We start from the raw sequence: 23,777 nt of genomic DNA, 5'->3' as shown, positions 1-23,777 counted from the left end.
CTGTATATGAAGACGATCACTGACTGTATATAAAGACGATCACTGACTGTATATAAAGATTCAGGAGCCTCCATCTTGTTCTGGTAACGTCATGCAGCGTCTGTGCAGTGGAAAAGATCAAATAATTAAAAAATAAAAGTCAAGAAAATATGATCATTTTTCTAGGCAGGTGTGAAACCTGCTAAGGTTTTTAAAAACAAAAAACAAACAGAGCCGAGTGATGTCCAGAAATATTTATTCCTCTTTTCAAATAAATACAATCAACAGGTACACACATCAACATATATATATATATATGTGTCTATATATATATGTATATAATCATAAAGATTTGAAAGCTAAAGAAAGAAAACTTCAACCTGTTACAAACTGTAGATTTGAAATCAACATAAAAAGTAAAGTTCTGGATGTTTCTTTTTCTAAAGTGGCGTTTTCGTTTTAAGGCTGCAGAGCGGATCAGACAGGAGTCAGTCACACACACACACACACACACACACACACACACACACACACACACACACACACACACACACACACACACACACACACACACACACACACACACACACACACACACACACACACACACACACACACACACACACACACACACACACACACACACACACACACACACAATGGAGGCTGAAACGTGACACTGAAATAATTAAATGTCCTTATTAATCTTGAAGGATATTATGGAAGCAAAGAAAGGCCAAAATCGTTTTAGTTCCATAATCGACTCAATACCTGCCTGTAAAATGTAACAAAAATATTTTACATTGAAAACCAGTTCTTTGAATATTTGTTTTCTAATTTGAATTTTTAAAATAAAAAAATATTTTTTCCCACAACTATGTGAAAAACAATCCAGCTCAATCTGAGCAGATTAAATCATCAATGTTTTACTTCTTTTACATTTTCACAAAACTGAATTTTTTTTCAACTCAAAACAATTTTGAATTCAAAAAAGGTAAATGAAACCCAGAAGAAAAGTTTAATGGAATTAGAAATCTCTAATTTCACAAATCCATTGTCATTGTCAATAAGAACATTTAATAATAATTTTGTATTTAATCATTTTTACATTAAATATAAAATTATTTTAAATAATGCTCTGATTCAGTTGTCACACTCGAGCCTCCATACAATCGAACGCATCACAATCCTCTCGTGGTTTGTTTGACTTCCTGTTTCCTTTTTCTGAAGCTTCAGGATGAAAAGCTGCTTCGCTGAACTTCACCGACTTCAGAGCAGTTTTTCTTTTTGTTATTTTCTTATTTGGATTACAAAAGAGAAAAAGCGATGCGTCAGCCAGAATCTTCTTATCACGTTTGTGTTTATGTTAAAAGACATAACCTTGTAACATCGTGACTCCAAACTCTTCAGGTCCATAAAATAAAAGTTAAACAAACAAAGAAAAACACACGATCAAATGTTGGCAAGTTAAAACTCTTTGGTCCATTTTTGTTTCTTACTTTTAAAAAGCAAACTAAAATATTTAGGCATAAAAAATAAAAAAAAAAGAAAAAATACAAAGAAAAAAAAGAAAAAAAGAAATAAAAACAACAACAACAACCAACCCCCCGCGACGCCGTTAGCGGAGCTACGGATTAAATGACGTTTCCTCAGCTGCACTTCCTCTATCGGCCTCCAGGTGCCGACTACAAACTGAACTCAATTACAAAGTTTCCTCCACATGAGAAACGTTCAGGTCCGTGTTACGTATTTATGAATTTAGATTTTTTCTGTTCCTTGATCGACAGGTGTCATTTTAATAGATCCCCGCAGGGGGCGACAGAGGTCATGACGTCACTCCGCCGCCTGGCAACTCGTTTACTTGTTTGACGTTGCTCACCGGTCGTAATGAGTCACGGAGCTTATTAATATTTTGTGTCTTCGTGGCGACAGTCATGTTTCTTCGTCGTCTTTTCAGGAATTAAACGTCTCTCGTTTTACACGAGTAACACTGACGACATCAACTGAGGCAGCGAAGAATAAAACACTGAAGGAGGAAGTTGACGTAACAAATCAATGAGAAAAAGAAAATTTGTATTTTGAGCATTAGAGCAGGTTTTTTTATTTAATATATTTTTCTGATATTTGATTTTATGACGTAGAGAAGGAACGAGAGGGCGACAGATCAACAAAAGTCAGATTAGATGTCTCAAAACATAATCCCCTGTTTCTGTAAAGTTGTTGGTAATTCAAATGAATAAAAAACGTAATTCAGGTGGAGCTGCTGCTCTGCATTTCATACAACAACATTATGTGGACTGTCAGCGAGTCGCTGCGACCACTGATTAGTTTCTTCATCGATTCATCTGCTTGTGACGTCTTCATTGATTCATCATTTCAATAATGAAGAGGCAGAAAAATTGAACTTGGGCGTGGCCTAAGACTCTGCCCACCGCTGCTCTCATCAGCTGCAGCAAAACTTCACGGCTACTGACGACACACACACACACACACACACACACACACACACACACACACACACACACACACACACACACACACACACACACACACACACACACACACACACACACACACACACACACACACACACACACACACACACACACACACGCACACACGTCAGGCTTTAATTGGTCCAGATCTTCAGGCTACGAGAGACAAACGTCAGGAAACGGGAGGAAGAGGAAATAAAAAGGGAAACAGGCAGCGAGCGTCTACTTCCTGGTTCAGGTACACAAGGGTCAAGATCCAACAGGATGTGATGTCAGCAGGGGGGGCGGGGTCAGCAGAGGAAGAGAAACATTTCCTCTCTACAATGGGTTTGAAACAGACTCAGTCACTTCCTGTTTTAACGCAGGTTAATCCGCGTACGAGCCGCCGCCGCCACCGCCGCCGCCACCGCCGTCGTCGTCGTCGTCGTCATGAGTTTGTCCGGTCACTGGCCATTTCCTTCCAGACGTCAGATTAGATTATTCTGATTTTCATCACGGCTCGAATTCTCAAAAAAATTAAATAAAAAACAAGAAATGAAAAAAAAAGAAGCGGAGGAAACAAAATAAGAAGAAGAGGAGGAGGAGGAGGAGCGGGGGAGTCAACATTCGTGATCTGCCCGCAGGAGGAAGAGGAAATTAGATCTGTGGGAGTTTCACCGTTGATCTCGACGTCCAGGAGAAAAAGAAACAAACATCCGTCTTCTTCTCCCAGTCAAGGGTTTAGACTGTTGCAGTTCCCACGTGGGCCGGCGCCACCTACTGGCCACGTGAAGCTCCTGTTACCTGTTCTCCTTCAGCAGCAGGCGGAAGTTGTGCAGCTGCTGGATGCTGGTGGACAACCTGAGACGGAGACGAGCAACGTGACAACCGGAAACAAATCAACAGTTTGAGTCAAAGACTCAAATTCTAAAATAACATATTGACCGTCAAAGGATCACCAGAGTCCTGAGGGTTGATCCTCTGGGGACCAGGACTCTTCTGTTTGGACGTACCTGCCGAAGCCATTGATCAGCGCCACGATCTCCTGTCGCGTGAGCTGGAAGCCTTGTGACGGGCTGCGTTCTGGGAGGTTCTGGATCTCCTTCTCTGAGAAGAGGATCTTCAGCGCCGTGCCCAGACCCTGAGTCTGCAGACGACACACACACACACACACACACACACACACACACACACACACACACACACACACACACACACACACACACACACACACACACACACACACACACACACACACACACACACACACACACACACACACACACACACACACACACACACACACAAAACAAAACATCATGTTGGTGGTTCAGGAAACACGCTCGACATTTTCCACCACTTTATGAACCAACCATTAACAGATTAACAGATAATGAAAATAATTGTTAGTTGCAGCTCTATAACCCGTCCTGAGTCAACGAATGTGTGAAGCACCAGAAGAACCAAACCATTGAATAATCTTAACGTTAACAACAAAGCATCTTTTTCTTTTTATCATTGATAAAATCATGGACTGACCTGAAGTTTCCCCCACAGGCGACACTTGCTGCAGCCGACACAGTCCATGATCCTGGAGATGTTTTTAAAGTGCAGGCGGAACTCCTCCTGGAGGACGAACGAGAGCAGACCAAACATTTTACATCAACAATGTCTCATGAGCGGTTTTTAATATATGAAGCAGCAGAAAGTGATGGAGTGACGGAACATGAAAAAACATCTGTGTCAAGAGAACTAACGACAGAAACATGTCCCATCTGTTAACATGCAGTGGGCGGGGCTTAGGAACTGTACAGCAGCCGGACACCAGGGGGCGGGGCTTAGGACCTGTTACAGAATTACGAGCTTGACGACAAACGTGAGCTCCGTCCTTAGTTGTTCATCAACGGCATTTTTATGGATCGAACTCAAAAGGATCAAAGGGTTTGACTCCTGATATCAATAAATTAATGAATCAAACTTCAGTTTCATGGTGAACTGTTCCTGCTCTGTGAAAACTCTTCTCACCTTCAGTGTTTTGGCTTCGATCTTGTGTCCGGCGAACATGGACTTCTCGTCAAAGTGCATGGGGAAAGATCTGGAAGACAAGAAGCAGCCGTTACCGCCGACAACAGGTTCTGAACGTGTGACTGAGGCGACGCGTGACTCGACCCCAAGACAACGGCGGGAGTCAGTCGGTAACGGATTTCGTACTTGATCTCGTTGAAGACCTGCAGCAGCAGCTCCTTGGTGGCGCTGTCCTCCGGTGAGTTTCCAGTGTACAGGTTGATGAAGGCGCGCTCGAAGTACGGAGACACTTTGTACAGTGCCCGCAGCTCGATCAGGTACAGGAAGTAGAGGTTCTTCAGGCGCCGCGTGCCCTCGCCCTTCGTCTCGGCCGTGTCGAAGCGCTGACGGAACTCCTGGACGTTGGGGCCCCACACCGAGCGGCCCCAGCGCTCTGAGGAGTCACACACCACAACACTTCACTACTGAAACAGGTCAATGACGGAAAATCATTCTCCTACAGAGAATTAAAACAACAACATTAATTTCTGGGATCAGCTAACTGCCAAAAGCTAACTGCTAATTCCTATCAGCTAACTGCTAACAGCTGACTTCCATCAGCAACGTGCATGAAAACTCACCAATATTTGCGCATGTGCCAAAAATGTGATGTGTGGAAAATTCCTCTTTAGCATGGGGGCCCCGTAATTGTGTTTATCCTACATGTACAAAATGTGTGTTCTATGTCTGACGTGTGCACAGTGAAGTGGGATGAGTGAGACAGGTGAGACAGGTGAGACAGGTGAGACAGGTGCGGCGGCGTCGTACCGTCCAGCAGGTACTCGGCACACAGGTGGATGTTGATGCTGCTGTGGAGGCCGGAGATGAGTCGGTAGAAAACTCTCTTCTCTAAACACAAACCTGGAGAGACACGAGAGTCGGATGTAAAAACCCTGCACAGGGTGGTTACGTCATTCAGCTGTAAGTATGTATGTACAGTACGTACAGTATGTACAGTACGTACTGTGTGTAAGTATATGCAGCATGTACAGTTCGTACTGCACATGCAGTACGTGTGAGGCGACACTCACCTTCCAGCCACTTGTAGAAACCTTCTCCTGCTGTGAGTGACATCAGAGACTTAATCAGTATTTATCTTCTGGGAAACGAAAAAAACTAATGTGTGAAGCTGCTGTCGTTTTACTCACCATCGTCGTCTCCTGGAAGACACGCGCGCGCGCACGCACACACACACGCACACACACACACAAACATAAAAATTATGTATTAGCTTAAAATTCTTCCACAGCAACTTTAAAATACATTTGTTTATTTGTTTTTAAACCTTTAAATTCAGGATTTGTAAACTTTAATGTTCTTCTTCTCTTTCCTCTTCTTCTTTTGAAGGTTTTCTGCAATTTGCAAAACAATGAACCGTTGTTCCGCCGCCACCACCTGGTGAGGAGCGGGGACTGCGTCACGTTCGGTTCCCTAACCTGAGGACACGTCGACCCGGTTCTCAAAAAAACCAAAGGGGCCACTTCTGAACCGTCCTGGTGGAGGAGGACTTCAGGGTCAGTGCCATTCTCCAATCCGTCCACCAGGGGGCTCCTGAGTATTTAGCTGACCTTTGAACCTTCCTGCTGCTGCTGCTGTGGACTCACCTCTGCTCGGAGCCAGAGGGTTCAGAGGTCGATACACTGATCTGGGCCTGTTCAAACAGAAACACATCGTCTCAGGTTTAACAAATGAAAACATGTTGTCATTATTTATATATAAAGAACATTTTCCCTTTATTGTTAGTTTGGACCACACACAAAGATGGACACCATGACAGGTCCCAAAAGTAAAGACAAAACATATGAATCGACCCTGGTGGCTGTGGGCAGTATATGTCATAAGCCCCGCCCCTTCCGTGATAGCGGTGTGTGTGTGTGTGTGTGTGTGTCTGAGTCTCACTTGAAGCAGTTTTCCTCATAGATGCTGTTCCAGACTCTCCAGGCTGAAGAACCTTTGTATCCGGTGAATCTCTCTGGGTTCAGCAGCAGATCCACGTACTCGGCGTCCGGAGACGTTTCATCTACGACACAAATTAACTTATTATTATTATTATTATTATCATTAATCTTCTGTCTCAAGGCCGTCGTGAGCCTCAAGTGGTTACAGAAGGTGAAACAAAACTCCTCCTCACCGTCCAGCTCACAGAAATGATCCTGAGCATCGTCGTGTCTCGCCCAGTCAGCGAACGCCTCTTTGGTCTGGTTACTGGAGGAAGAATCAAGACACGAGTAAGAATCAACTGCACGTGACGGGGAAGGAACCGATCGCTATGAGTCGATATTATAAAAAAAAAAATCTGTGGATATGAGCCTTTCACAGGCGCATCGTTATCTGTGTTAATGTTTGAAAATATGAAACGTAAATGGTTAAAATGTAAAATATCAAGCATTATTTTCGGTTTGGGTGCATCCCTAATTTTTACACTTAATAATCGAGGTGGTCTTTAATATCAAAAATCGTGGTTCTGAACAGGTCAGACCCGGTGACGAATCTCACCTCAGGGTGCTGTTGATGGCGCCGAGCTCTTTCGCCTGCTCACAGTCCGTCACGTCCGGCAGCGTGTTCGCCTGCTGGGAGAACTGAAGAGAGACACAACAACAAGTCAGTTTGTTTTCTTACTTCAAGCTCTGTGTGTTTGTTTTTCTCCTTATTCATAGTTATCTATAATAAACTATCTAATGTATGTGTACGTTTTGCCTTCGACTACACACACACACACTGCTGAGGTGGCACTCGACCTTGATGGAGACGAGTGCGGATCCAAACCACCAGACAAACATCAGGCTGCGAGCCAACGGCTGACAAACACTCCGTCCTCCGCATGGAAACTCTCACCTGAGATAAGCCCAGTGTGTGTGTGTGTGTGTGTGTGCGTGAGTCAGCTGATTAGACCGAAAGTGCTGGAACAAGTGCAGCTGGTCCTTGACTCCATTAAACAGGTTACAGAAACTTGATGTCCAGAGATGAACTGAACAAACGTCAGTCTGGTTCACAGCCGGCTGCGTCTCACATGATAACTCAAGTCTGATGATGTTTTATTACAGCATTTAAAAACCAACATTGAATGCATCGTGTGTGTGTGTGTGTGTCAACAGACTGATTTTCTCCATCGTTTCCAAAAACTATTATAAACAGGTGTTAAAAAATGCTTTTATTTTGTTTTTGCAGATTTACGTCTTCAGTAGGAACCAATGGGCTCGGAGGAGACTGACGAGGGAAGTCAGGAAGTGTTGAGAGACGGACAAACACAATAGCTTTAAATAAGGTTCTGTTACAATAAAGTTTTGTTTTAATAAAGTTCTGTTTTAATAAAGTTAATACTGTCATGATGAAATTAACCTGAAGCAGGAAGTGTTCATGTAGTTGTTGAGAACTTAGTTTAAAGTTAACAAATGGTCTGACAATATCACCTAACTGTTAGCAGATAGCAGTTAGCTGATAGAAGTTAGCAGTTAACAGATAGGAGTTAGCATTTAGCTGAAAGCAGTTAGCTGATAGGAGTTAGCTGTTAGCTAATAGAAGCTAGCGGATGGAAGTTTGGCAGTTTGCTGTTAGTAGTTAGCTGAGAGGAGTTAGCTGTTAGCTGAGAGGAGTTAACTGTTAGCTGAGAGGAGTTAGCGGTTAGCTGAGAGGAGCTAGTAGTTAGCTGAGAGGAATTAGCGGTTAGCTGAGAGGAGTTAGCGGTTAGCTGAGAGGATTTAGCGGTTAGCTGAGAGGATTTAGCAGTTAGCTGAGAGGAGTTAGCTGTTAGCTGAGAGGAGTTAGCTGAGAGGAGTTAGCGGTGGAGAGGAGTTAGTAGTTAGTAGTACAGCTGAGAGGAGTTAGTAGTTAGCTGAGAGGAGTTAGCTGTTAGCTGAGAGGATTTAGCAGTTAGCTGAGAGGAGTTAGCTGTTAGCTGAGAGGAGTTAGGTGTTAGCTGAGAGAAGTTAGCAGTTAGCTGAGAGGAGTTAGCAGTTAGCTGAGAGGAGTTAGCAGTTAGCTGAGAGGAGTTAGCTGTTAGCTGAGAGGAGTTAGCAGTTAGCTGAGAGGAGTTAGCAGTTAGCTGAGAGGAGTTAGCAGTTAGCTGAGAGGAGTTAGGTGTTAGCTGAGAGGAGTTAGCTGTTAGCTGAGAGGAGTTAGGTGTTAGCTGAGAGGAGTTAGCAGTTAGCTGAGAGGAGTTAGCAGTTAGCTGAGAGGAGTTAGGTGTTAGCTGAGAGGAGTTAGCTGTTAGCTGAGAGGAGTTAGGTGTTAGCTGAGAGGAGTTAGCAGTTAGCTGAGAGGAGTTAGTAGTTAGCTGAGAGGAGTTAGCTGTTAGCTGTTGGCAGAGTGTTAACACGTCGACGTTGAACGCGAGACGAACCGGTGACTTCCACAAACTCAGCACACCACCAGCTCCTCAGTTCAATGGCTGATGCTAACAGGCTAGCTCCCGTTAGCTGCAAGTTGTTACCACACTACCGCAGAGTAAATAATAAATCAAATATCCCTTCAGCGATTCTGAATTAATAAAAAGTAAACCGCTCTCACCTTGTTGTAGTTCCCAGACTTGATGCCGACGGGAATCTTACTCTGCAAAACACAACAAACAACCGTTTAGTTGAACTGGTGTTAGATTCACCTTGAACACAACACGACTCTGCAGCGAGTAAGGATTTCTGTCCTGGACCCACAACAATAACCGGGTTCTGATCATTTGATTTGTTAAATTTCTAAATATCTGACTGACACAATCAGTCAAGAGTGCTGATCTCAGCAGAAAACATTCTCAGAATCACTTCCGCCTTACTCGTTTACTCGCGTGAGTAACTTGGATAAACACAACCCACCAATATTCACATACCTGCGACTCGTGGTAGTTTACATTGCAGAGTAAAGTGTGACAATCTTGAGAACTAATTTCTGCTTGTTTTTTTAATTCTGATCCGTTCAGGCGTCATCTTCTGAGAGGAAGTTATCTACAACTCTAATGTGTTGTTGTTGTTGTTTTTGTAGTAACGAACAGGAGTGAGTGTGGTTGACCTCTGACCTCAGGACAAGGCTCCACATGACAGTCTCTGATGGAGCAGTGTCCGTCATCAGGCCAGAAAGGACACGGTCGCTTCAAGTTCACCTGGAAGAAAGACAGAACAGAACTGTCTAAAGTCAGACATTACATGATATATACAGTCATACATATATATATATATATATATATATATATATATATACACACATGTATAACTCTGTTATTACCCTGTAGTATCTGAAGTAGTCTTTCTCCGTCAGCTTCTTGATCCGAGGATAAAGCTTGAAGTTGTTGAAGACGTCGATGCTCTCCACGTCACAGAAGCAGTCGTCCAGGACGCCAGTGAGCTGGAGGTGGAGCAAGACAGGAAACTTTAACTTTCATTTAACGTCTACATCTGCTAGCATGGGAGGGGGGCGGGGCTTATGACCTATATTGCAGCCAGACACCAGAGGGATCATGATGATTTAGCTTCATGTCGTCCATCTTTATTTACTTTAATTTAAGTAACCACATTTAATAAATTGTTCATAAGTTTTAAAACTAAACCGACCTTCGTCCAGCATCAGAAATGACCTCCGTCCACACTAATATGCCTGAACACACACGTCACATGTCCACTCAGGTGTAAACAGGGAGTAGTCAGTTGCTTAGTAACAGAAACTCCTCTGAACGAGGAGCAGCGATGGGACGACGATGATGTGGAACTGTTACCTACAGGAGTTTCCAACACCTCTCTGATTCAGAGGCTGGGGAACGACAGGCGTAACCAAACCACCACCTGCTCCTTGTACTCCCACACATCCACACCTGTAACCTGAAGCCCCCAACAGCTGATCCAGATGCCAGACTCTTTCCGCCCAATCAACAAATTGCTGTGATGTAAAAACATGAGCGCCTTAAGAAGTTCTGTAAACAAGAGGAACGAGTCGACGCCGAGCGTCAGCTGATCCAACATGTCATCACCCGGTTCACCTGACGGAGGTCGGGACGAGTCACACATCCAGATATTCAAATCTTTATACTACTTATTTTTCTTCTCTCCCTTTCTCATATCGGCCAATGTATCGCTACCGGAAACCTTGTTCTCCCTCGTATCAATCAATGCAAAACATAAATGCACATTTAAAGGCTGATATCTGTTGGCCAACGGACTTATCGTCGGGTTCTAGTTATTTGCATGAGAATAAATGCAAACAAGCTCTTAAACGCCGCATGATGACATCAGAGTGTAAAAAACATGTAAATCGTGGATTTGCGTTGGAAGAAAGTCATTTTGGACGGAAGCTCGCGGCTGCTACCGGAACGACGGCTGGTTGTTGCTCAGTTGTTGTTGTTGTTTAAAGCAAATGACAAGTCAGAATTAAGTTGTGAAGCAACACTGCATCACACTTGTTTCTGCTTTTTATCGTCACAGGTCTGAACCTGATCGTTTCCAGTTGGTTCACTGACAGAATTCTACACGAGTTTGTTAATTTAGTTTCCAATAAAAGTTTAAAATAGAGCCTGACTGACTTACAGACGTTTGGTATCTGATGTTTGTTTCCTGTTTCTTGTCAAACAAACAACTTTGAGAACAAACATATTTTTTAAGCCTTAAAAAAGCAGCTGCTGCAGATTCATCACACCGAACATATGGAGGCAGCTTCACACGGCAGAGTTCACAGTTACATCACGACCTGGTCAGTCGGTCGGTCCCAGCTGCTCACGACACCTGGGAACGGCTCAAGAGTGACGGAACCACAGACGACCACAGACGGAACCACAGACGGAACCACAGACGGAACCACAGACGGAACCCCCCGGCTGACCTCAGAGTGCAGCAGTCCGCCGAGCGCCAGGCAGGGCAGGAGGAGGCCGACTCCCCTCAGCATGCTGCTCCGTCTCCTGCAGGTCACAACCTGGTGCCCAGCTCCGCCTGTGGGCTGAGCTGTCACTAACCCGGTGGCCACGCCTCCAAACAAACCAGCTGTCAAACACAAGCCACGCCCCACAACCCGCCCCGCCCCCCTGTAGTCCTCGGCGGCGCCACCCGGCCGCTGGGAGCCGCCAGAGAACTACAACTCCCAGTGAGAGGCGGGGAAGGGAAGCTTCCGGGGGCGCAGCCAATCAGAGGACACCACGCTGTCCTACTCGCTGAGAGAAACAAACCGATCAGCTGCGACCGAGTTGTGTTGACGCTCCTTTGATTCCTCTTCCACAGCGGAAGTGTTAACACCGACCGGCAGCAGAGCCGGGGACCACCGGGAATTTGATTTGATGTATGAAAAATACATCTATATACGAATTTTGTGGGAAAGAAATAAATGCGAATTTCTGAACTTTTTTTCTGCTGCAGCATTCAAATGAACCTTTATTTCATATAACACCCCATTTAAAGAAGAGTGTGCGTTTGACACACACACACACACACACAGAGGTGGAGTTGCAGGTAGCTAGCATCAACTTCACCCTCACGGTGACGTCAGATTCAGACAGTAGAAAGTGCCAGAAGGTTCGTTGTCGCGTGGCTCACAGCGGCATGACGACAGGTTCCCCCCGCGGGGGTCGATGTGTCCGGTGCTGGAGACTCACGTGGCAGAGGCAGCTCTGGTCCGGGCTGTGCGACGCGCCGCTCGGCTGCTCGCTGTGCTGCGTCCGGGGTCTGGCGGCGTCGTCGTCGTTGTTGTTGTTGTGTCGGAACCAGCCCAGAACAAAGTTCCCGAAGAACCAGGCGAGCAGCAAAACAGCGAGCGCCCGTGCAGTTACCCTCCACATCCCTCCCTGTCAGCGGGACGACGAACACACGGAGAGAGAGCTAGCGACTCGGCGGCTAACGACGGTGGCTAGCGGGCGTTAGCATCCGCCGGCTAACAGTGAGCAAGTATAACAGCGACTGGCAGCGGGTCGGCGGGCGCAGCAGCCCCGGGGCCTGGGGACCGTCACACGGACACTTAGAGCCTCACTCGTCGCGTGAAGACGGCGCCTGTCCGCTCGAGAAGTTCCTGTCTGTCCGCCAGCTTCCGCTTCTCTGTCACAGTAGCACAACAACAACCTGTGCTACTTCCGGTTACAACTTTCAAAATAAAGCGCGTGGACTCGTCTGCGATAAACATTATATGTATATATAATCTATATAATATCTATATAATATAATATATATATAATATTATTTTCTATATTACATGTTTATAACTGTACATCATAACCAAATATTCATCTTGTCTATTTCAGTCATCCTTGTTGTGTCTGTGAGAGCTCAGGAAACCGGAGTCACATTCCTTGATTGTTTACACATGCTTGGCCAATCAAGCGGATCCTGGTTCTGGTTCTGGTTCTGGTGGGGGGGGGGGTGTCTTTCATCACGTGACGATGCTCGAGAGAAAGTGAAAGTCGACACAAGTCCGTTTCTCTCTGAAGAAAAGTCCGATCTCTTGACCCCGGTGAGTACCTGAGACCACGTGTTCCACTGAGCGACGACAGAACTTTTGATTTCCATCTTTTCAACCACACAGGCTGATACAATCTTTTCACTGAGAATGTAATATAAAACCACTGAGCGAATGTAAAAAAAATAGAACATTTGACAAATAATACAAGCACAAATAAGCATAAAATAAAAAAGAGGCCAAATCAGGAATCAAAAAGTTTCCTTCTTCTTCCTGTTTCACTGGCGAGTCGCGCTATCTCCACCAAGTGACTTGATTAGTTTTTACATATAGATAGATAGTTACTTTAATTATCCCAAGCTGGGAAACACAAAATATATACAATATATACACAAATGTAAAAATATATGATTTGAAAAAATAAAGAGAATAAGAATAAGAAATATAAAGAATTGACATGAATATTAAGGAGTTAGTGGAAATAGTTCAGCAGTACAATCAGTTACCAGCGTCGGACCGCCCGGACCACGTGAGTCATTCAGCACCAGACACAACAGGCGTGACAGGTTCCTCGCACCAAAGTCCAGATCAACGGACCAAAGTTGAGTCCGACCAGCTGGGAGGTCCTGGTCGAATCACTGAGCCATGGTTCTGATCGTGTGCAGTGTGAGAACACTTTTTTTTCGGATGTTTCATATTTTCTGACCAGTTGCAGGAAGTTGAGGCAGAATTAGAAGGATTGCTCACAGACTTCACCTCCGACGATTCAACCACGAGGACGTTTAGTTGGTGCGTTCAAACTTGTAGTTGAGTTCTACTGCTGAAGTTGATGTCGCTGGTGATAAGACAGTGACACTGACATTAACAAAATGAACCGGTGGATGAAGGAGAGATTACTGTCTGCTGAATCCACAATACGGCAACATCAGACGCATGGCATTCAGGTAGAGGCAGTCCATGTAGGTGATGACGATCGGACGTGCGTGTGTCGTACAAAACTCTTAGGTTCTTCACTCCCTAAATTACAATGTGGAACCAAAACTAACCGGATCCAATGTGAACAATGTCACAGAGACGAGGCCCTCGGTCCAAACAATCAGGAGTGAAGATCAGGCCCTAAGATTCTTGTCGTTCACTGAGCTGCAGGTTGTTTTCTGTCATCCAACATGTTGTCTGTGTCTGGTGTTGTTCTTCTGGTACCTGTGATATTTCTAAGTCACAATGAAGAGTTCTTTAATCACAGTTTTCATTCTTAACTCTTCTCACTGTTGCTCTCACTGTGCAGACATGTCTGCTGGCAGCAACCTGAGATCGGAAGATGACTTCCTGTGCGCCATCTGTCTGGATGTGTTCACTGATCCGGTCTCGACACCATGTGGACACAACTTCTGCAAACACTGCATCACTACACACTGGGACATGACTGTCCCGTCCCAGTGTCCCATGTGTAAAGTGGTTTTCGACACCAGACCTGAGTTGCGGGTCAACACGTTCATCTCTGAGATGGTTGCTCAGTTCAGAGCTCGACAGAAAACCAGCAGCTCAGAGCAACAAGTTTCCGAAGCAGCAAGTTTCCTGTGACGTCTGCACTGGAACCAAAGGGATGGCCCTGAAGTCCTGCCTGGAGTGTCTGACCTCCTTCTGTGAGACTCCCCTGGAGCCTCACCTGACGACTCCAGGTCTGAAGAGACCAGATCAGCTGATCGACCCTTTGGACAACCTGGAGGACAGGATGTGTCCGAAGCACCAGAAACCCCTGGAGCTGTTCTGTAAGACCGACCAGACCTGCGTCTGCATGCTCTGTACTGTTTTAGTTCACAAGGACCATGAGGTGGTTCCTCTGAAAGACGAGTCTGAAGGAAAGAAGGCAGAGCTGCAGACGACAGACGCTGAAATTCAGCAGATGATCCAGAAGAAACGAGTGAAGATTGAGGAGTTCAAACGCTCAGTGAAGATCAGTAAAGATGAAGCAGACAGAGAGAAATAAGAAGGTGTTCAGCTCTTCACTGCTGTGAAGGCGTCTGTGGACAGAGATCTGAACCAGCTCATGAAGGACATCGAAGACAAACAGACAACGACGGAGAAACAGGCTGAAGACTCCGTCACAGAGCTGGAACAGGAAATCACTGAGCTGATGAAGAGGAGCGCTGAGGTGGAGCAGCTCTGTCTCTCTGGAGACCACCTCCACCTGTTCACAAGAGGAACGACGCCCTCTTGTGGTTCTCACCATCATCGTTGGTTTCTCCCACAACAGTATTCGTCCTGTTTCCTCCTAATCAGCCATTTTAATGAGTGTCACGTATCAAGGGCTTGAAATATTGTTGTTCATGATGGAAGGTCAGATCAGGAGAGTCCCGGGCCTTCAGGGGTCGTGTACGCAGCCCACACCGGTCTGTTCAGGGCCAGAGGGAATCGGGAGATCATAGACGTTTATTTCATTAACATAATATTTGTATAAATGGAGGTTAAACTGTGCTTCAGATCAAATAATCTGGCGGAGCTTGAAAAACCTGAGCTCACTCCATCGCGCTAAACCGGAAGTCCCCTACTGCAGCCTGAAAGTCTCAGCCGGAAGCTGGTGTTCAGAGGCGCGGACTTGACCGCGGTGTTGATGCTGAGGAGAGAGCATCCTCCTCCTCCTCCAGGTCGACGTGATGTCAGAGAGAAGAACGTTACCGTCGTCGTCATCATCGTCGTCATCGTCGTCGTCGGTACATGTCGTGTCGTCACCGTGAGTCCAGGCCGCCGCCGGTGATCCGCGGGTCCAGGCTCGCGTCCTGAGCGCCGCCATGGTGGACCTGTCCCGCAGCGGCCCCCCCGGCCCCCCCGGCCCCGGGAACAACGGGAGGAGAACGGCGAAGAAGTCGCGAACGAGAAGAGGCAAGCGAGGCAAGAGGCGGCGGAACAAAAAGAACAACCGGAACAGCAAAACCCCGCCACCGTATCTCCCGCCGGAGGTAGCTACCCCCCCACGACCCCCCAGCTAGCTAACTGCGACTCCCGCTATCTCCGCTAAACGTCCTTGACGTCATTAAAGCACAAACACGTTGAATATGACGCGGAACAAAACACTTCCGGTCGGGTGAACGCGTCACACCACGTCACGCCAAACTGCGTTCAGAAATCTGACGATTCAAACTGTTTGTGTCTCAACGATCGAAACATCAAACCGTCAGAAGTTTCTTTAACATCTCGTCTGAAACAATAACGACCGGTCGATAATTCGGCTCGTGTGTCAACAGCACCAGGGGTTTTGTTCGGGGCTTTTTCTTAGCTCACATTGAGGTTCGACACGTATTAACGAGATATGCTCGATATCAGCGATGAGCCTTCAAATGTGCATTTATGTTTTTACACTTTAAATTAATGTTTATGTTCTTAATTCAACTCTTATTTATTTGGTTGTGTGTGTTTGGTTTTATTTTTCCAATTTATAGTTATTTATGATAAAGTTTATGGTTCAACTAAAATATCAAGCCTCAATTACATTTCTGTCATAAAGGTTTGATAACGGCATCTTCAAATCATGGACAGGTTTGAAGTATATATATATATCTATATATATACATAGATATATATATACACATATATATCTATATATATACATAGATATATATATACATATATATATCTATATATATACATAGATAGATAGATATATATATACATTTATACACACATATATATAGATATAGATATATATATATACATTTATAAACACATAGATATAGATATATATATACATTTATAAACACTTATATATCGGCGAATCTTGTACTCTCTAATATCGGCATCTGCGTCAAAAGAATCCAAATCGGTCGGGCTCTAATATTACCGTTTATTAGCGTTAGGGGAAATATTGAAATTGTTAAAGATGTCATTATCAAATGTCAAAGAAACGTAATGGAGGTTAGATATTTAACGGTTTAACTATAAACTTTATAAATAAATAAAAATAAAATGCAAATACAACCAAATATATAGAACTCGAGAAACTGAAGAATTTAAGAAAATAAAGTATTTTTTAAAATATATTCTTAACATAAACGAACATCTGAACATCATCAGTTTGGTTCCGACTCATTCACACACAGAGACTAAAGGTTCTAGAACTTCTGTTCTACAGTCAGAACTGAAAAAGATCAAAAACAAATACCTTTATAAATCTCGTAATAAACAACATCACTTCCCTTAACTGGCTGTTAAAGTGCAGCCACAGCTTTTCAAAATAAAAGAGCTTGAACGTTGTGCACAGATGAGTCCCAGTATAAAACTCTGATGTTGCGTCGTTGGGGCCGAGGCTCCGGGCTCTGTTGTTGCTGTCTGACCTCATCTCTGCTCTGGTCTCTTGTTTTCCAGGCTGAAGAAGGAAACATTGAATACAAGGTAACTAACAGACTCTGAACCCAGCTGCCCTGTGGACAGTGTTCCTGCTGTGTCCTCACGTCTTCTGTCTCTGCCGCCGCAGCTGAAGCTGGTGAACCCCACTCAGTATCGCTTCGAGCATCTGGCCACGCAGCTGAAGTGGCGGCTGCAGGAGGGCCGCGGCGAGGCCGTGTACCAGATCGGCGTGGAAGACAACGGCCTGCTGGTCGGCCTGAGCGAGGCCGACATGAGGGCGTCGCTCAGGACGCTGAAGAGGATGGCAGAGAAGTAGGTGACGTCTGCTGAGGTCCGACAGGTTTTGTCCCTGAACGTAGCAGAAGCGGGTTCAGGGGATGTTAAACCTACAGGGTGTAATATTTAGAAGAACTTATTCACAGAAGTTGAATATATAGTCCATAACTCTGTTCATATAAGAGTTAAATCTAGTTCATGAGGTGGACCGACCTCCGTGTGAGTCTCCATGTTTCTACGTCGTGTTGAATACGGTTGTTGAACTAAACGTCCAGAATACGTCACGTTCACGTTGAATTTTCAGACGCTGCCGGAAACAGGAAATGGAATCAGCGGTGTGCCGCCATAAAGTGTCCCCTGTCTGCCGCTCAGTTGGTTGCGGTTTGTAACTTCACCACCAGATGGCGCCAGAAAATTACAAAAATGACACACTGGGACTTTAACGTTTTGGACCATGATCATTACAGGGCTCCTACGCAGTATGGAAAAGTTATGGAATTTGATTTTAGTAACTTCCAGGTCTGGATAAGTCTGGAAAAAAAAGTAATATAAACGATCCATCTCAAAGGATCTCTCTCCTCTGGTGAATCGTTTCCTCACAGTCGGTGATGAACGTCACCATAGCGACACTACGGTATCTACAGAGGCGACTGACCGACTGGCGGAAGGACAAAGTCGTTCATATCAACCAGGAGTTATTCAGTTTATCCTGTTACAGTTAGTTACTTTGTACTGTTGATGGTAAAGTAAACATTTACCCAAAGTGACTGAGTTTAAATATCAATCTGTTGACATGAGGATCAGTCCTGGAACAGGTGACGTCGAGGAAGTGGATGTATCAATATTTCAATATCAATCCGCAGAAACCGTGACTTACACAGTCAGAATGTTAGCAGCTGGATTTTAAAATGATTCATTTACATACTAATATTTACTCATGTAATAATATTATAGAGAATAACTTAATATTCTCTTGTATAATAATATTTACTTAATAAACATCCATCAACACTGTGTGCACTTTGTAGAACAACAACTTAAAGGGGCAGTAAGAGATTTTCTAAAGTAATACACGTTCCGTTGCCCTGATTGCAAAACATCGCTGCTCCGCGAGTTCAGTTTGAGAACATCACTCGTCGACACGTTAAGAGACGTGCTGGCGGGTGGCGCTACGACTCGAGGGCTTCGGAGGCTGCGGGTTCGTGTCCCGACCAGAGCAGTGACATCATCAACAACAAACCATCTATTTCTCCTGAATCGCTGACTGCCCCTTTAAGGTTTTTTAATGTCTGGCCTCGTCAGAGTCGGGGCTGACATCACTCTCCTCCGAGAGAGGGAGGTGGACTACGACCTGGACAGAAACACTCGCAAGATCGCAGAAGTCCTCGTACGAAAAGTTCCTGACGATCAGCAGGTGAGGTCCTGTCCTCCGGGGGGACGTCCCCGTTACGACGTCCACTACCATGTTTTTGAAAAAAGCTAAACCTAGTAAACGTGATCCCTCTCTTCCGACATGCGTCCAGTTCCTGGACCTGCGGGTGGCGGTGCTGGGCAACGTGGACTCGGGCAAATCGACCCTGCTGGGCGTCCTGACGCAGGGCGAGCTGGACAACGGGCGAGGGCGGGCGCGGCTCAACCTCTTCAGACACCTGCACGAGATCCAGACTGGACGCACGTCCAGCATCAGCTTCGAGATCCTGGGCTTCAACAGCAAAGGAGAGGTGATCGTCATGGAGACCAGACGACACGCGTGTGACGTCAGGTCACGTGTGTCGTCAGGCAGAAGCTATATTGTGTCAATATCAGAGTGTTTACATGCAGTTTAAAAAACAGATTATATTCAGGTTAAGACAAAACCTCAGCTTCTCAGACGCCGTGTAAACACCTGACCACGCTTCACAGACCTAGATCACTCATTCAGTAACCGGGGGATTCGTGCATGTGTACACCTTAACCGGGGTTAAAGTTGGGTCATAACTGCCCGTCCCCACTCCTGAGGACGTCTCCACGGTTAATGTAAACACACTGTAAACATACTGACTGATAAAATAGTGATCAATTCTTCGTTGGTTGTCGGGCAGTTGTCGGACGACGCCCCCTCCTGGGGAAACGTATACATGACCATTTTGTTTTCACATCATACAGTTTCTCTCTCCTCTCGAGAGCAATGCATGATGGTCCTTATCGCTTTGTTAGTGACCATATTGGTTGGACACTACTTTTCATGATGCATTGTGGGAAACTGAGTCCAGCGTTATGATCAATCTCATTAAACTGTCAGACGGCTCTACAAAATGGCGGACTGACCTGATAAGTTAGCTGTTTAATGACTCATCCTCCATTAGGGGCGTCGACTCACACTGTCGTCCAATCAGAGAGCTTTGTGTAGATGCTAATGAGCGGTTTACCAAAGAGTTGACGTCCTCGTCGTGTGTCAGGTGGTGAACTACAGCGAGTCGCGCACGGCGGAGGAGATCTGCGAGAGCTCCTCCAAGATGATCACCTTCATCGACCTGGCCGGACACCACAAGTACCTGAAGACCACCATCTTCGGCCTCACCAGCTACTGCCCCGACTTCGCCATGCTGGTGGTGAGCGCCAACACCGGCATCGGTGAGCCACTGATCCACCACACCTGGAGGAGAGGGGGGGCGGGGCTTCTTACCTGGTAACATGGCCGGGACAGACAGAGAGACAGACAGACTGAGAGGGAGAGATCGTATTTCACCCGGGGCTTCTGGGTAATGTGGTATTTTGTGTCTCTGTGCCCCAGCGGGGACCACGCGGGAGCACCTGGGCCTGGCCATGGCGCTGAAGGTTCCCATCTTCATCGCCGTCAGTAAAGTGGACCTGTGCTCCCGTGGCACCGTGGAGCGGACCGTCCGCCAGCTGGAGCGGGTCCTCAAACAGCCGGGCTGCAACAAGGTTCCGCTGGTGGTGTCGACCCCCGACGACGCCGTGACGGCCGCGCAGCAGTTCACCCAGTCCACCTGGTGAGTACAAGTACTACTGACACTACTGATACTACTACCTCTGATACTACTACTACTACTGACACTACTACTACTACTGATACTACTACTACTACTACTGACACTACTACTACTACTGATACTACTACTACTACTACTAATGAAACTACTACTACTGATACTACAACTACTGATACTACTGATACTACTACTACTGATACTGATACTAATAATACTACTGCAGCAGTCCACCTGGGGTACAAGTACTACTGATACTACTACTACTACTACTATTACTACTACTGATACGACTACTACTACTGATACTACTACTACTACTACTGACACTACTACTACTACTGATACTACTACTACTACTACTAATGAAACTACTACTACTGATACTACAACTACTGATACTACTGATACTACTACTACTGATACTGATACTAATAATACTACTGCAGCAGTCCACCTGGGGTACAAGTACTACTGATACTACTACTACTATTACTACTACTGATACGACTACTACTACTACTACTACTACTACTACTGATACTACTACTACTACTGATACTACTACTACTGATACTACTGATAGTACTGATACTACAACTACTGATACTACTGATGCTACTACTACTACTGATACTACTGCTACTACTACTGATACTACTACTACTACTACTACTGATACTACTACTACTACTACTGATACTACTACTACTGATATGACTGATAGTACTGATACTACAACTACTGATACTACTGATGCTACTACTTGTACTGATACTACTGCTACTACTACTACTAATACTACTGATACTACTGCAGCAGTTCACCCAGTTCACCTGGTGAGTACAAGTACTACTGATGCTACTTATAGAACAAATACTACTAACTACTGCTGTCTACCCAGAATGCATCATGACAAGTGTTCATCTTAACTCATTTAATTTGTCATGTGAAGGTCAAAAGATCAACTTATCTGCACTTGTGTGTGTGTGTGTGTGTGTGTGTGTGTGTGTGTGTGTGTGTGTGTGTGTGTGTGTGTTCCAGCATCACGCCCATCTTCACGCTGTCCTCCGTGTCTGGAGAGAGTCTGAACCTGCTGAAGGTTTTCCTCAACATCCTCCCTCCACTAAGCAACAGCAAAGAGCAGGAGGAGCTGATGCAGCAGCTCACAGAGTTCCAGGTAGAGGCAGAAAAATTGAACTTGGGCGTGGCCTAAGACTCCGCCCACCACTGCTCTTATCAGCTGCAGCAAAACTTCACTGCTACTGACAACGTCTCCCTCACCTCACACACACACACACACACACACACACGCACACACTCTTTTCTTGGTGTGTTGCAGGTGGATGAGATTTACTCGGTTCCAGATGTTGGGACTGTGGTGGGAGGAACTCTGTACAGGTGAGACCACAGCTGGTTTAAATCCAGAGAGAAAACGTACAGAGCCTCCCACTGGAGTCGACGAGTGTGTGTGTGTGTGTGTGTGTGTGTGTGTGTGTGTGTGTGTGTCCAGCGGGGTGTGCAGGGAGGGCGAGCGGCTGGTGGTCGGTCCGACGGACGAGGGTCGTTTCCTGCGGCTGAAGGTTGGCAGCATCCAGAGGAACCGCTCGGCCTGCAGGCTGCTGCGGGCCGGACAGGCCGCCACGCTGGCGCTGGGCAACTTTGACCGCTCGCTGCTGCGCAAGGTCAGAGGTCACGTCAGAGGTCACGAGGCCTAAAGAGCGTGAATGTAGAAGATGATTCCAGGTTCAGCATCTTTTTTTTTTTACTGTAGTTAAAACATTAATTGACAATTGGAAGAAAAAACTGATTTATGCAAACTACTAGGAAGTAGTTGGTTGCTTGGTAACAGAAACTGACGAGGAGGAGGAGAAACTGTTACTGACAGGAAGTGTTAGAGACGCTCGTTGTGACTAATAAGAACCAATCAGAAGAGAACGTGGATCGTGATGATGATGATAAAAGATTAAACGCACGTGAATGGACGACTCAGTCTGAGGTCAGCGCCTGATGACTCTGGCGTCTGATTGGCGGTTGCAGGGCATGGTGATGGTGAGCCCCAAGATGAACCCGACCATCTGCTGTCAGTTCGAAGCCGCCATCGTCCTGCTCTTCCACGCCAAGACGTTCCGCCGGGGGTCACAGGTCACCGTGCACGTGGGCAACGTGAGGCAGACGGCAACTGTGGAGGGTCTTCACGGGAAGGTCGGTGCGTCGCAGAGCAGCGCACGCTCGCCGTGACCTCATCACATGACCTCACTCCTCTCTCTCTCTCTCCGCTGCAGGACGAACTGCGGACAGGCGAGAGAGCTGTGGTTCGATTCCGCTTTATCAAACATCCCGAGTACCTGCGTCTGGGCGCCAAGCTGCTCTTCAGGGAGGGCGTCACCAAGGGCATCGGCCACGTGGCTCGTCTGCTGCCCCCCTTCCAGAACCACGACCAGAACCAGACCCTCGACCAGAACCTGCAGGAGCACTGAGGCCTCCTCCCCGTCATCCTCCTCCGTCATCCTCCTCCATCATCCTCCTCCATCATCCTCCTCCCCGTCATCCTCCTCCATCATCCTCCTCCATCATCCTCCTCCCCGTCATCCTCCTCCATCATCCTCCTCCATCATCCTCCTCCCCGTCATCCTCCTCCGTCATCCTCCTCCGTCATCCTCCTCCCCGTCATCCTCCTCTGTCATCCTCCTCCATCATCCTCCTCCCCGTCATCCTCCTCCATCATCCTCCTCCATCATCCTCCTCCCCGTCATCCTCCTCCGTCATCCTCCTCCGTCATCCTCCTCCCCGTCATCCTCCTCCGTCATCCTCCTCCGTCATCCTCCTCCCCGTCATCCTCCTCCGTCATCCTCCTCCATCATCCTCCTCCGTCATCCTCCTCCGTCATCCTCCTCCATCATCCTCCTCCATCATCCTCCTCCCCGTCATCCTCCTCCATCATCCTCCTCCATCATCCTCCTCCCCGTCATCCTCCTCCGTCATCCTCCTCCGTCATCCTCCTCCCCGTCATCCTCCTCCGTCATCCTCCTCCATCATCCTCCTCCGTCATCCTCCTCCGTCATCCTCCTCCGTCATCCTCCTCCCCGTCATCCTCCTTCCCTCATCCTCCTCCATCATCCTCCTCCGTCATCCTCCTCCATCATCCTCCTCCATCATCCTCCTCCCCGTCATCCTCCTCCGTCATCTTCTTCCATCATCCTCCTCCGTCATCTTCTTCCATCATCCTCCTCCGTCATCCTCCTCCGTCATCCTCCCCTTCATCCTCCTCCCCGTCATCCTCCTCCGTCATTTTCTTCCA

At 46.4% G+C, this 23,777-nt stretch overlaps 2 protein-coding genes, 1 long non-coding RNA gene and 1 pseudogene across 7 annotated transcripts; 3 read left to right on the top strand and 1 right to left on the bottom strand.

The window, feature by feature from the left end:
• Positions 1-218: 218 nt before the first annotated feature.
• Positions 219-12,272, bottom strand: ero1b (endoplasmic reticulum oxidoreductase 1 beta). Of its 2 annotated transcripts, none has more exons than XM_035637725.2 (16): positions 12,076-12,272; positions 9,729-9,848; positions 9,523-9,606; positions 9,024-9,065; positions 7,014-7,096; positions 6,649-6,722; positions 6,417-6,537; positions 6,122-6,168; positions 5,666-5,677; positions 5,549-5,578; positions 5,286-5,378; positions 4,665-4,911; positions 4,479-4,548; positions 3,993-4,079; positions 3,467-3,600; positions 219-3,314 (listed from the first exon to the last, which is right to left on the bottom strand). In XM_035637725.2, exons 1-16 carry the CDS (start codon positions 12,256-12,258, stop codon positions 3,254-3,256), a joined length of 1,488 nt encoding a protein of 495 aa, XP_035493618.1. In that variant the 5' UTR covers positions 12,259-12,272; the 3' UTR covers positions 219-3,253. The 2 variants fall into 2 exon arrangements, with proteins under 2 accessions (XP_035493618.1, XP_035493619.1); XM_035637726.2 differs by lacking the exon at positions 12,076-12,272 and adding an exon at positions 11,313-11,533.
• Positions 5,871-9,620, top strand: LOC118312812. The gene is made up of 3 exons (XR_004794320.2): positions 5,871-6,745; positions 6,990-7,782; positions 9,489-9,620. It is a non-coding gene; the product is annotated as an uncharacterized LOC118312812 (long non-coding RNA).
• Positions 12,273-12,467: 195 nt separating the features above from the next.
• gtpbp2b (GTP binding protein 2b) lies at positions 12,468-23,086 on the top strand. 4 transcript variants are annotated; one of them, XM_047333725.1, is made up of 13 exons: positions 12,468-12,601; positions 12,715-12,923; positions 17,229-17,255; positions 17,338-17,522; positions 18,789-18,900; positions 19,010-19,207; positions 19,925-20,099; positions 20,260-20,479; positions 21,521-21,656; positions 21,819-21,877; positions 21,990-22,161; positions 22,517-22,681; positions 22,762-23,086. In XM_047333725.1, the coding sequence occupies exons 2-13, from the start codon at positions 12,777-12,779 to the stop codon at positions 22,954-22,956; spliced, it is 1,791 nt and encodes a 596-aa protein (XP_047189681.1). In that variant the 5' UTR covers positions 12,468-12,601; positions 12,715-12,776; the 3' UTR covers positions 22,957-23,086. The 4 variants fall into 4 exon arrangements, with proteins under 4 accessions (XP_047189681.1, XP_047189682.1, XP_035493606.2 ...); XM_035637713.2 differs by lacking the exons at positions 12,468-12,601; positions 12,715-12,923 and adding an exon at positions 15,658-15,826; XM_035637714.2 differs by lacking the exons at positions 12,468-12,601; positions 12,715-12,923 and adding an exon at positions 15,943-16,154.
• LOC118312803 lies at positions 14,083-15,183 on the top strand (annotated as a pseudogene).
• Positions 23,087-23,777: the final 691 nt, after the last annotated feature.

The sequence above is a fragment of the Scophthalmus maximus genome, chromosome 8 (assembly GCF_022379125.1).
Source record: "Scophthalmus maximus strain ysfricsl-2021 chromosome 8, ASM2237912v1, whole genome shotgun sequence".
In the NCBI taxonomy this organism is placed as follows: domain Eukaryota; kingdom Metazoa; phylum Chordata; class Actinopteri; order Pleuronectiformes; family Scophthalmidae; genus Scophthalmus; species Scophthalmus maximus.
This window is presented reverse-complemented; position numbering and strand designations above follow the sequence as displayed.

Bases quoted from the DNA above. Each gene is read 5' to 3' on its own strand.
- ero1b (XM_035637725.2), bottom strand. From the start codon at position 12,258: ATGTGGAGGGTAACTGCACGGGCGCTCGCTGTTTTGCTGCTCGCCTGG. The intron at 9,607-9,728 runs GTAATAACAGAG...TCTTTCTTCCAG, and splicing joins ACTACTTCAGATACTACAGG to GTGAACTTGAAGCGACCGTG. The intron at 6,723-7,013 runs GTGAGATTCGTC...TTCTTCCTCCAG, and splicing joins GCCATCAACAGCACCCTGAG to TAACCAGACCAAAGAGGCGT.
- gtpbp2b (XM_035637713.2), top strand. From the start codon at position 15,659: ATGGTGGACCTGTCCCGCAGCGGCCCCCCCGGCCCCCCCGGCCCCGGG. The intron at 17,256-17,337 runs GTAACTAACAGA...CTGCCGCCGCAG, and splicing joins AAGGAAACATTGAATACAAG to CTGAAGCTGGTGAACCCCAC. The intron at 21,878-21,989 runs GTGAGACCACAG...GTGTGTGTCCAG, and splicing joins GTGGGAGGAACTCTGTACAG to CGGGGTGTGCAGGGAGGGCG.